A 12270-nucleotide genomic window follows, 5' to 3' on the forward strand; every position below is an offset into this window, starting at 1 on the left:
GGGATTAACATAAGAATAAAAAAAAATTGCTATCGGGCCCTTTTGTGGGTCAGGCTCTGTGATACCAGTGTCTCAACGCTTAACATTTGCATCACTTTTCTCATGTTCCTTTTTCCTCCGTTGATCCCTTGATCTGTTGTTCCTTTGCACAATTCTCTTAGGTCCCTTCTCCTCAGGCTCCCTTCTAGTTCTTTAAGAATCAGCTCCCTTGTATCCTACTCCAGGAAGCCTTCCAAGATTTCCACAGTCTTATTTAGTGCCCCTCCCCCCACCCTTTTCCGCAACAGCTTTCCCTCTCTCTACCTCTCCTCTCAGTCCCTTAGGGCTTTCCCAAGGTCTGTTCTCAGCCCCCCGCCCCTTTCTATTTTCTTGTGGATATTCTTGTGGACATCATATGGCTTGAAATTTTGTTTCAGGGAGGAGGAAAACTCAATATACAGTTTTCATACTGTCTTTTTTTTTTTTTTAAAGATTTTATTTATTTCTTTGACAGAGAGATAGAAGAGCACAAGCAGAGGGAATGGCAGAGGGAGAAGGAGAAGCAGGCTCTGCACTGAGCAGGGAGCCCGATGCAGGACTCGATCCCAGGACCCCGGGATCATGACCTGAGCCGAAGGCAGACGCTTAACCATCTGAGCCACCCAGGCGCCCTCATACTGTCTTATTACTTATCATTGCGGTGTGAGGATGGGCAGTGCCATTAAATATTCTTCATAAATATAATTTCTAGTGGTTGCATAGCACTTGTAGGAACCATTATGACAAATCCCTGCCAGAATTTAGTTCTAAGAAAAATGTCTATAAATGGATTGTGGGGGAGGCAGCATAATATAGTAAAAATTATTCTGGAAGGGGTTTTGTGTCAAAACGACAGACTATACACAGATGCCTACCTCCTACTCCTCCATATCCCTAGAAATGACAGAAAAGATTTCTTTTTTTTTTTAGAGAGAGTGAAAGAGAGAGAGAGAGTGTGTGTGTGTGTGTGTGTGTGAGCTGGGGAAGGGCAGAGGGAAAGGGAGAGGGAGAGAATCTTTTTTTTTTTTTTTAAAGATTTTATTTATTTATTTGAGAGAGAGAGAGAGAGAAACAGCATGAGAGGGGATAGGGTCAGAGGGAGAAGCAGGCTCTCTGACGAGCCGGGAGCCCGATCTGGGACTCGATCCCAGGACTCTGGGATCATGACCTGAGCCGAAGGCAGTCGCTTAACCAACTGAGCCACCCAGGCGCCCGAGGGAGAGAATCTTAAGTGGACTCCACGCTCAGCACAGAGCCCGACACGGGGCTCGATCTCATAACCCTGGGATCATGATCTGAGCCAAAATCAAGAGTCGGATGCTTAACTGACTGAGCCACCCAGGTGCCTTGAGAAGCTATTTTTTTATAAGAAAAGGACAAATCAGAACAATCCTGGAAAAATAAAAAGCTTGCCATCAGAGGAGAGGAGAAATATGGAATTCTTCAAAGGGAGAAAGAGGTCAGGGTTGGCTGTGTGCTGGACTGCTGAGACAGGTGGGAGGGATTTTGATAACCTGGTGCAAGGGTGAGGAGGACAGTTATCTAGGAGCAAATGGGTGAGCTGGCCTATGCCCTTTCTTCCTTGTGCCCAGCAGGGTGCCGAAGAGTAACTCACCTCAAGTGTGAAGCAGTGAGTAAAGAGCAAAAAGGTAATGCCTGTTGGTGGCTGGTTATGGCGGAGGTGGAGAAATGCGAACTGATGTGCATACACTTCAGAGCCTGCTGGGTCAGTGACAGACTGGATCTGTGTGCGTGTGTGTGGAGGAAGTGAGGATTAGTGTGCTCTTGTTGTGCAACAAACAGCATCACCACAACAGCACACCGTTATCATCCCAGTTTCCCTGGATCAGGACTGTGAGCGTAGCTTTGCTGGTTTTGTGTTTCAGGGTCCCATCTGAAAGCTGCAACCAGGGTGTCTGCTGGGCTCGCGTTCTCATCCCAAGGCTCGGTTAGAGAGGGATCCACTTCCAAGCTCACGTGGTTGTTGGTAGAATTCAATTCCTTCCAGCCATTGGACTGAGGGCCTTAGATTCTTCTGTTGGCAGCTGGCTGGATGCTGGCTCTGGTTTCCTGCCCCGTGGGTCTCAGCAACAGCAAACTAGTTTTCTCCAAACCAACAAGGGAGAGAGTCTCTCAGCAAGACAGATGTTATAGTCTTTTGTCATGAAACCACAGAAGTGATGTCCTGTCACCATCATTACATGACATCATATTCTATCCATTCTATTCATCGTATTCTACACATTTGTCCTATTCTATTCATTCTATGCTACACAAGTCCCAGGCCGCACACACGCTCAGGAGAAGTATTTCTCAAAAGTGTGAATATCCAGAGACAGCAGTCATGGCAGCCACCTGAGGTTTGCCCGCCATAGGAGGTAAGGTGCAGAAAAGGAACCAATTATTTTTCAGAGAAATTGGTTGGATTCAAGTCTGCAATGGATAAGGACAAAGACTTTTTGATTTTAGGCTCAAATCAACACTGACAATGCAATATACGTACGTTGCTTTCTTTCCTGAATCTCACTTTCCTTGTGTATAAAATGCAAGAGTTGGACTAATGTTTCTAACATTCAGATTTCTTACATTATATATATAAAAAACCCAACAAATAGCAGAAATACTGCTTGATCCTTCTACTGTTTGAACTATCTTTTCTCATTCTTCTTCTTCCCTGCCTTGATAATCATTTGTGAAGGATAGTCTACATTTATTAGTTCTTTTTAAAATTAGTGCTGCCGGGCAACACCTGGGTGGCTCAGTCGGTTAAACATCCAACTTTTGATTTCGGCTTAGGTCATCATCTCAAGGTCATGGGATCGAGCCCGCTCCGTATGGGGCTCTGCGCTGAGCATGGAGCCTGCTTAAGAGTCTCTCTCTTTCTCTCCCTCTGCTCCTCCTCACCCTCACACGCGTGTTCTCTCTCTAAAAAATATATAAAATAAAAAAAATAAGATTAGCACTGCCATTCTTAATCACTTACAGTGCAGATTCTCCCCCTCTCTTTTACTGCATGTTTTTCCTCAAAGGGCATTAATAACCTTTTTTGCCAAATTCAGTGACGTGGTCTCAATCCTCATCCTCCTTGACTATTGTGATGTCAGGTGCCGTTGACTTTTCTGACCACAAACTTCCCTACTTGTTACAGTGCCTTTGTGAATGTCACTCCCCTGCTACTCTCTGGGTCTTGTTTACTGACATCTCTGAGACCCCTTGCTCCTCATCCCCCTAGGGATGTGTTCCCAACATTCTGTTCTCAGTCTTTTTCTTTTATCTGGTGGATCGGATTCACCAACCATGTTTGAACTATTACCTTCCTGAAGATGAAGGCCCAATTGTTCCATCTAGCTTTTTTCTTCTAAGCGGTTCCTGTTTATTTTCAACGTTTAATTACAGGCCTGCCTCACTTTATTGCACTCCACAGACGTTGTATTTTTTTTATACATTGAAGGTTGGTGGCAACCTTGTGTTGAGTGAATCTATCAGCTCCAATTTTCTATCAGCATTTTCTCATTTTGTGTCCCTGTGCCACATTTTGTTAATTCTCACAATATTTCAAACTTGTTCATTATCGTTTTATTTGTTATGATGATCTGTGATCAGGGATTACAACTTGCAGAAAGCTCAGATGATGGGTAACATTTTTTTTTAAAGATTTTATTTATTTGATAGAGATAGAGGGAGAGCACAAGCAGGTGGAGTGGCAGGCAGAGGGAGAGGGAGAAGCAGGCTTCCCACTGAGCAGGGAGCCCGACTCGGGGCTCGATCCCAGGCCCCTGGGATCATGACTTGAGCCGAAGGCAGCTGCTTAACCGACTGAGCCACCCAGGCGCCCCTGATGGTTAGCATTTTTTAGCAATAAAATATTTTTTAATTAAGGTGTGTACATTGTTTTTGTAGGCAAAATGCTATTTAACACTTAATGGACTGCAGTGTAGTATAAACATAATTTTTATATGCACTGGGATACCAAAAAATTCATTGGACTCACCTTACTGGAATATTCTCTGTATTGTGGTGGTCTGGAACTGAACCTGCAATATCTCCGAGATTTGCCTCTATAACTTCCTTGGCGCAAGTGACCCCTCAAAATTAACATCCTCCTCCTGATTTCCCTATTGCCATTACTCAAAGTGTATTTGCCCTGTGCCAGGAGTGAGCCTCTGGTTTCCTTTCTTCCCCTCATGGTGACATCTTATTCATTGCTAAATAAGTCCTATACAGTTCTCCTCTACAATGTCACTCAAGTCTGTCTCCTTATCCTCATTTTTATTGTCACCAGCCTAATTCAGATTCTCAATTATGTTTTGAATTAAACAATTCAAGAGAATACTAGTAGATGTCCCTCCCTCCATAGCTCTCTCCTGCAACCTATCATTCACAAGAAGGCAGCCTTAATCACATAATTTCCTCAATTAAATCCTTTAGTAACTGCTCTTTATCTATCCCCACACCTGTCATGCACGTAAGGCTAGCCCTTCTCTAACTCTGGCACTCATTTGCCAGAATTTTCTCCTTAACTTCCCTGCATAGTGCAGTCCTCCATCTGAATGGATCAGCTCACCAATCCCCAAACAAACCCAGACACTCCTGCTCTGCCTTTGCCTATGATATCCCTTCTTCCTAAATACCTTTAAGCCTCCACCTCTTGATATCAGACTCATCTTTCACGGCACACTCCAACAACCATCTTACTGATTCCTTCATTCAAGAGATTAACATAAACTAATGAGTTTCAACTATGTGTCAGTCAGGCACAGATAAGACAAAGTGTCTACCATCAGGGCATTCTAGTGAGGAAGACACACAGTGAGGAAGGAGACCATTGTGGCTGGATCACAGGACGGGAGGAAAGTAATATGAAGTGAGGTCGGAAGGTTGAAAGAACCAGACCACGTAAGAAGTTTGAATTTTGTTTCCCTAAGAGCAACAGGAAATCACTGACGAGTTTTGAACAAGGGTAAAACACAGTTTATTTTGAAAATGTCCCACTAGCTGATGTTTAAGGAAAAATCCCGTGGAAGGAGAGTGAACGTGGGAGAATGGGAACCAGTGAGGATGCAAGAGTCCTGGGTAGAGGTGGTAGCTTGACTAGGCGACAGCAGGTGAGAAAGGAGAAGTGGGAATGAATTTGGGATGTATTTTGGAGACAGAGCTGACAGGTTGGATGAAAGAATTATAATGAAGAAAGAAATTAAGTTTTTGTTCTGAGCAATCAGATGACAATGTTCTTTTTTGAGATAGGAAAGACCATGAAAGGAATAGGTGCATAGGAGAAAATTAGGAGCTCGAGTTTTGACATGTTAAAATCATTTGTACATGAATGTTCATGGCAGCATTTTTCATAGTAGCCAAATACTGGAAACAACCTAAATGTCTGTCAACTGATGAATGAATAAAAAAAAATGTGGACTATCCCTACAATGGAATGCTATTTAGCCATAAAAGGAAATGAAATACCTATTCATGCTGTAACATGGAAACTTGAAAACATGGGAAGAGAAAGAAGTCATACATAGAAGGCTACATATTATATGATTAAATTTATGTGACATGCCCAAAATAGGTAAATCATAGAGACAGAACTTAGTGGTTGTGAATGGGGAGTGACTTTTAATGGTTATGAGATTTCTTTTTGTCATGATGGGATGATGAAAATGTCCTGAAACTGGATAGTCGTGAAATGGAAAGGTTGCACAACTCTGTGACTATAAAAATCACTGAATCGCACACTTTAAAAGGGTGAATTTTATCATGTGAATTATATCTCAAAAGAGGTATTATTTAAGACAATTCTTTGAGCTACTGTTCTGGTCTAGGTTTTCCAGAAAAACAGTTTCAGATAAAGGGTTTATGTGTTACTTCTTTCTCAGGGAACAGGGGTGAGGGGGCAAAAGGATGAAGCAGAGAAGAGTGGACAGCGCCAATCAAGATGCCTTACTGAGTTGACCTCAGCTAAATACAACTCTGTGCTTGATTCTATGGGACTATTCACTAAGAAGATGACCAACTGTTCAGGAGAGTCCATCTGCATAGCAGGTGGGAAGCCCATATCCCCTGACTCCCATCTCTTCTGGTCAAAGAGAAGCATTGACTCCCTTATACTTCCGGATTATACGTGCAGGGGCACCACACAGGCTGGTCAGTATCCTTCCTAGATGTTAAAGGTAAAGTCCCTGGATGGGAGGTAGGAGATGCCTGGTCACGGAATGAGACAAGCACCATCGTCTTATACCAGCTTGATGTGGGCTGGAACTTCTACAGAGATGATTCCTGCAGGAGCAGAGCCTATAAGCATCCCTGTCTGATAAAGATGCCAATTAAATATCCAAGTGACTAGGTCAAATAGGCCTCCTCTTTCGTAGTTCTTCCTCGTAGATACTATTGTGTTGATTCATTTTCTCTTTTCTTTAAATTGAATATATACATTCAAATAAGTAAAATGAAATTTGGTATTAGACCTTGTTTCTTTTTTTCCCAAATCAACTGGCATTGAGGGGTTTTCTTTGTAAAACTAATATTTGTGACAACCGTTCCTCAATTAGATTACAAAGTGACCAGGCAGATATGGAGGAAAGAAGAGAAAGAGAAAAAAAAATTAAAAGTATCAAGTAATCTGTGACCCCATTCAGACTGATGGTAAATGAATTGCACAGAAAGCTGTATATTTAAAATTGCCCAGTATCAGAACTACTTTAAATTCTACTGTCTTATAACCAAAATAAAATAGTAAACTATGCTATTTTAATTATATGATACTAAAATTATGTTAGTCTTAAAAAAGCCCCTTTTTATTTCTGTGTTCCTCTTATTTTCTAAATTGTGGGAAATGTGTTTAAAAACATTAAAATATGTTTTACAATTTTTTTTAGCTTGTGTAAGGAATAGAAACTCTTTGTGGAAGTCATTAATGCTGTTCTGCGCATGGTGGGTTTCCTGCTTCCGGGTACGTGGCATTGTTCTCCAGCTAAGTGTGGTTGTGGAACTTTGAAGAATGAGAAGAATGTGAAGACAATGCATGACATTTGGTGGAAGTCTTTGGGAACTGACAATTGATTTGCCACTTTCTCTTCCCCTATCAGCAGTATTTTAAATAATGAAGGCTCTGTCAGCTCACTTCTGTGAATGAGAATCATGTCTATCCCAGACGCCCACCCACCGGATGTGTACCGTGGGCATGAAATAAATGCCTCTGATCTTAACAAGCATTGACATTTGGGGTGGTTTGTTACAGTAGCAAAACTAGCCTTTCTTTATTGATGTGTTCTTCAAGAAAATAACAAAGTGATCTCAGGCACTTTATAAGCTGAAGCCCTTTCAAGTATTAATGACATATCAAAGGCAGTTCAGCAAAGCAGTTAAGAGCATGGCTTTGAAGCTTGATTCTGCTTATTAGCCATGTGACAGTGAACAATTTATTTAAGTTCTCTGGCCTCAGTGTTCTCATGAAATATCACAATACCCACATCTTAAGATCACGGTAAAAATGAAATGAATTAACATTTGCTAAATGCTTAGAAAAGTGCAGAGTAAGTCCTGTCACTATATACAGTGATAAAACATAAATAAATAGTACATGTGAAGTGTTCAGAAAAGAACCTAACACAGAGTAAACCTTCCATGATACTCATTATTACTAATATTTAGAATAAAAACAAATAACGATCAAATACTTGGCTGGGAATTTTTCTCTGGGGAAAACAAACAAAAGGGGGAGGGTGTGGGGAACAAATTCATGGCTCAGCTCTGGTGGGTTTTGCCTCTGGGGAGATGCCTCTGGGGATACGTGGATGTTACTTCCCTTTCTATTCAGGTATGTCCTGAGAAAAGAAACAGAACACAGGGGAATGGAAAAGACAAACGAGGGTTTTTTTCTTTAATTATCTCTGTCACCCAGAGCAAAAGGAAACAGGCCACCTGTGACTGGCACCAAACACGCCTGTCCATGGGAGATAAGCAGCTCGGGGCAATTTCACAGAGCCAAGTAAAGACAAATTCCTTGAAATCTCATGAAAGGTTGGCTCGGAATTTATCAGGATGATTTATTCATGAGAATCACCTGAGATTCTCATTAAAAATATTGATTTCCAGAATCTCATGGTAGTAGTGGGAGAGGATTGCTCTGGAAATCCAAATTTCAAACAAGTTCTTGAGGACGTTTGTCCTGCCCCCTGGTTATTTGAGAACCCAGGCAAGTCTGGTCCTGCAGCTCAGACGGAGTAGCTGAAGTACCACTGCCACCAGGTGGCAGTAGATCCAAATTACAGGTTCCAAAGGCATTGGATGGGAGAATTAGCAGTTCAATTTTTCCAGCAACTGCCCAACTGTCGCGTTAAAATGAAGGCAGTCGCCTCACAGACATAGTTCAAGTTTTCTGGATTAGCTGATGTAGAGTTTATATAATTTGGACCCTTGAAGACACAGCTTCTCATCATTTTAAATCGTTCCTTTTGTTAAAAACTGAATTTGAAAATAGACCTTATCTTTTGAGTCTCTCCAACTATACACTCTCACAACATGTAATCAGTTTGTAGAATAAAAGAAACCATACTTACTTATGGAAAAAGATCTGTAAAAAGTTCTTCTTTTTTTAAGTTTTAAATTCCAGTTCGTTAACATACAGTGTAATATTAATTTCAGCTGTATAAGATAGTGATTCAACGCTTCCATGCAACGGCCGTGCTCATCACAACAAGTGCACTCCTTAATTCCCATCATGTATTTCCCCCATCCCTCATCCACCTCCCCACTGGTAGCTGTCAGTTTGTTCTCTATAGTTAGGAGGCTGTTTCTTGGTTTGCCTCTCTCTTTTTTTTTTTCCTCCCCCTTTTTTCACTTGTTTTGTTTCTTAAATTCCACAAATGAGTGAGATCATATGGTATTTGTCTTTGATAACTTATTTAGCTTAGCATTATATCCTCTAGCTCCATCCATGTCGTTGCATGTAAACAGTTCTTCTATCAAAGAAACTGAGAGAGGTGACATCTTAATAGAAGAGAGAGAGATGTCTGACTGAAATAATTAGTTGTGCCTGTTGGACTCTATGATTGTCCATTAAGGAGAGAATAAGCAAAAAGAGTTGATATTGATGACATTTTCTTTTTCTACTTTCAGAGTAGATTAATCTAGACCCTTATTCACCCATAAAACAGGACTATTTCCTAAAGAGTTGAACGGGAATGGAATAAACTTAGCTTTGCTGAGCTCAGATTCTTTCTGGTTTACCTTCATCATGAGAAATGGTCACACAGGGCAAAATGTGAGCAGAAACAAGTGTTGCATCCTTAAATATAACTGGCATTTCATAATGGATCACAGCATCCAAGCTTGTTTTACTAGGAGTCGGTAAGAAGCAAGCATGGTACAAGGTGACTTTGAAATTGACCATCATTCCACGCTTGGCGGTGTTCAAGATGATTTACAACAAAGATTGTATGTTCTCCATAGGGGGAAAAATGCATTAACAAGGAAGATGCTCATAAATGAAATACATGAAATTACCAGTAGATGATCCACAGCCATCCTATTATTTGGTGTTCTTGCAGCCTCTGTAAAAAGACTTGCTCTGATGGATACATGTATCAATGTTTTAAAAACTAAAAACTAAAAAAGTAAACAAAATTCTTGAAGTGAAATTCACATAAGATAAAACGAACCATCTTAAAGTGAACAATGTTGCGGCGTTTAGTACATTACAGTGTTTTGCAATCGCCACCTCTAGTTCCAAATACTTTTCTTCCTTCCAAAAGAAACTTCACACCCATTGAGCAGTTGGTATACCCATGTTTTTGAATGGCACAGGGAGAGAATTTTAAGACTCTGGAGCAAAGTGTTCACATTGTTGCCAAAGCTTTTTTAGTATAGCTCTGTCTTGGGAGGAGTTTATAATCAGAGGATTTAAAGAGTCCGACATGATGCAATCAGAAGGGTAGTTAAACGATGGGGCACTGATGAAAAGAATTCAATTGCCTGTAAGGGATGGCCCCTGGCTTTGAAGATACAGCGCATTCCTTTGCAAATAGAAAAGCCAACAAAAATGTGGGCCATGAGTTTGTGGGTTCCTTTATGCACATTTTATTACCAAATAAGAGACTTATTTATGCAAATTAATGGAAAGATGTTGAGAGAACTGTGTCATGCCCACCAGCTGGGGGTATAAAAAGCCTTCTGCAGGAGGAGACCTGCATTCAGACTCGGGTTACTCGCTCTTCCCCATCCATCTTATTCCTCCTCAACTCCTGTCACCATGACTCGTTTCTTCTGCTGTGGAAGCTACTTCCCCGGCTATCCTTGCTATGGAACCAACTTCCACAGGACCTTCAGAGCTACCCCCCTGAACTGCGTCGTGCCCCTGGGCTCTCCCCTGAACTATGGTTATGGATGCAATGGCTACAGCTCCCTGGGCTACAGCTTTGGTGGTAGCAACATGTACAACAGGGACTGTTGCTACGGCGGCAGCTGTTGCAGGCCCTGGGGCTCGAACTCTGGCTTCGGCTACAGCACTTACTGATGGACCCAAGGCTCCAAGCAACTGCAGAACTCTCCATCGATTCTCTGTGTGCGAACCGACCTGAAGAGCAATGACTGTCTTCCTGCCTCCAGATGTGCGTGGGAGATACATCTTCCATCTTCTTGCTGACTTCTTACTGAGCTCCTGGTCTTTGATGATGCTGAACAAGCCACCCAGGCATCAAATGCTGAACTGATACTTACAGCCAAGGAGAGCAAGATGTGTTTCTCCCACATAACCTGAATTTTAGCCGTAAAGCAAGTAGTTTGCCTCTTCTAGTTGCTCTGCTCCTGTATTATTAAATTCTACATTGACATCAATGTATTACAATTGGGTGTGGGTAGAAGGGGGTTTTGCTGTCAGTTCTCTTAATAAATCTATTTCATTCAGCACACATATTTTTGTTCCTGTTTTTTATTTTACTCTGCTTTTTATGCTTTTGAAACTAGTTGAAGCTAGTTTCAACCTGTAATGGCTGACTTGAACCAAATCTTATTTTGAGTTCAGACTGTACACCAGGATAGGGTGATGCCTAATTATTTTGTCCCTTAATGTTAAGATTTCAGTTTCTTTTTTTTTTTTTTAAGATTTTATTTATTCATTTGAGAGAGAGAATGAGAAAGAGAGAGCACAAGAGGGGGGAGGGTCAGAGGGAGGAAACAGACTCCCCGCTGAGCAGGGAGCCCGATGCGGGACTCGATCCCAGGACTCTAGGATCATGACCTGAGCCGAAGGCAGTTGCTTAACCAACTGAGCCACCCAGGTGCCCAAGATTTCAGTTTCTAAAAAGGCCTTAAAAGTGTCCTAAATTAAATCCAAAATACACTGCCATTGTCTGTTTCTCTATGCCGATTATAAGCAGGAACATTTCTTAGCTGTTGAATGCTCAAAAAATTTCTTTCCTTCTTTCATTAGGGACACAATCCCATTTTGATTCTTTCCCCTTTTCCCTGCTGTTTATGGAACTCAGCTCCGGAGAGATGTGAACCCCACAGCCTGTTGGAAGAATTTCAACTAAATGGACTTAGTTATGAATCTTTGTTTTGAGGAGTTTCTAAGATTTGTTCAATAAAGGGAAGCCAACAGCTAAAATCACATAATTTTTTTTTTCCTTTTTGATAGATGAGTCTTATTTTTCCCATCCTCTTCACTTCTGATTATACATATAGCTGTATTAAAAATGAAGCATTTATTCTTTGGAATGATAGTTGCCATCAAAAGCACTTGAAATGATTTGTGGTTTGTACTTAGAAAATGCTTCTGGTCTTGCCTCCTGAAAAATCTCTGCTTTACTGAAGCAAAATACTTTGTTTGAATGAAAGCTTACTCATTCACATATCAAGTATTTATTACACCCCTGCCTCTCTCAGAGAAGGTGCTCAATAATTGTTCATTGACTTGTTAAATCTCTTCTCTATGGGTGCAAAATATAGTATAAGCCAATATAAAGTTCATTCACGTATGCATGAAATAATACTGGACTCTGGCCACTGTGTTAAGAATTTGGGGACTATAAAAACCACCTAAATAGAGACTGGCCTGAGAAGCTGTTTTCAAGAGATGCTCACTCAATAGACACTCACCAAGTAGACACAAGGCCAAAGATTGTCCTAAGATTTGGGAGACATAGAGACAAATAAAACATAATCCTTGACCTGAAGATTTAAATATACTTTATTCAGCATATAAAGAGCACTTAATAGTCTCCTATTTTATACCAATTAATGTGCTGTAAATGATTA

General features: G+C 41.1%; 1 protein-coding gene across 1 annotated transcript; it reads left to right on the forward strand.

The window, feature by feature from the left end:
• The first annotated feature begins 10226 nt into the window (after nt 1–10226).
• Nucleotides 10227–10528, forward strand: LOC110570039 (keratin-associated protein 7-1). Its single transcript, XM_021678010.1, has one exon. The coding sequence runs from the start codon at nt 10265–10267 to the stop codon at nt 10526–10528; it is 264 nt and encodes an 87-aa protein (XP_021533685.1). The 5' UTR covers nt 10227–10264.
• The last annotated feature ends 1742 nt before the right edge of the window (nt 10529–12270 follow it).

Source organism: Neomonachus schauinslandi, chromosome 1 (assembly GCF_002201575.2).
Source record: "Neomonachus schauinslandi chromosome 1, ASM220157v2, whole genome shotgun sequence".
In the NCBI taxonomy this organism is placed as follows: domain Eukaryota; kingdom Metazoa; phylum Chordata; class Mammalia; order Carnivora; family Phocidae; genus Neomonachus; species Neomonachus schauinslandi.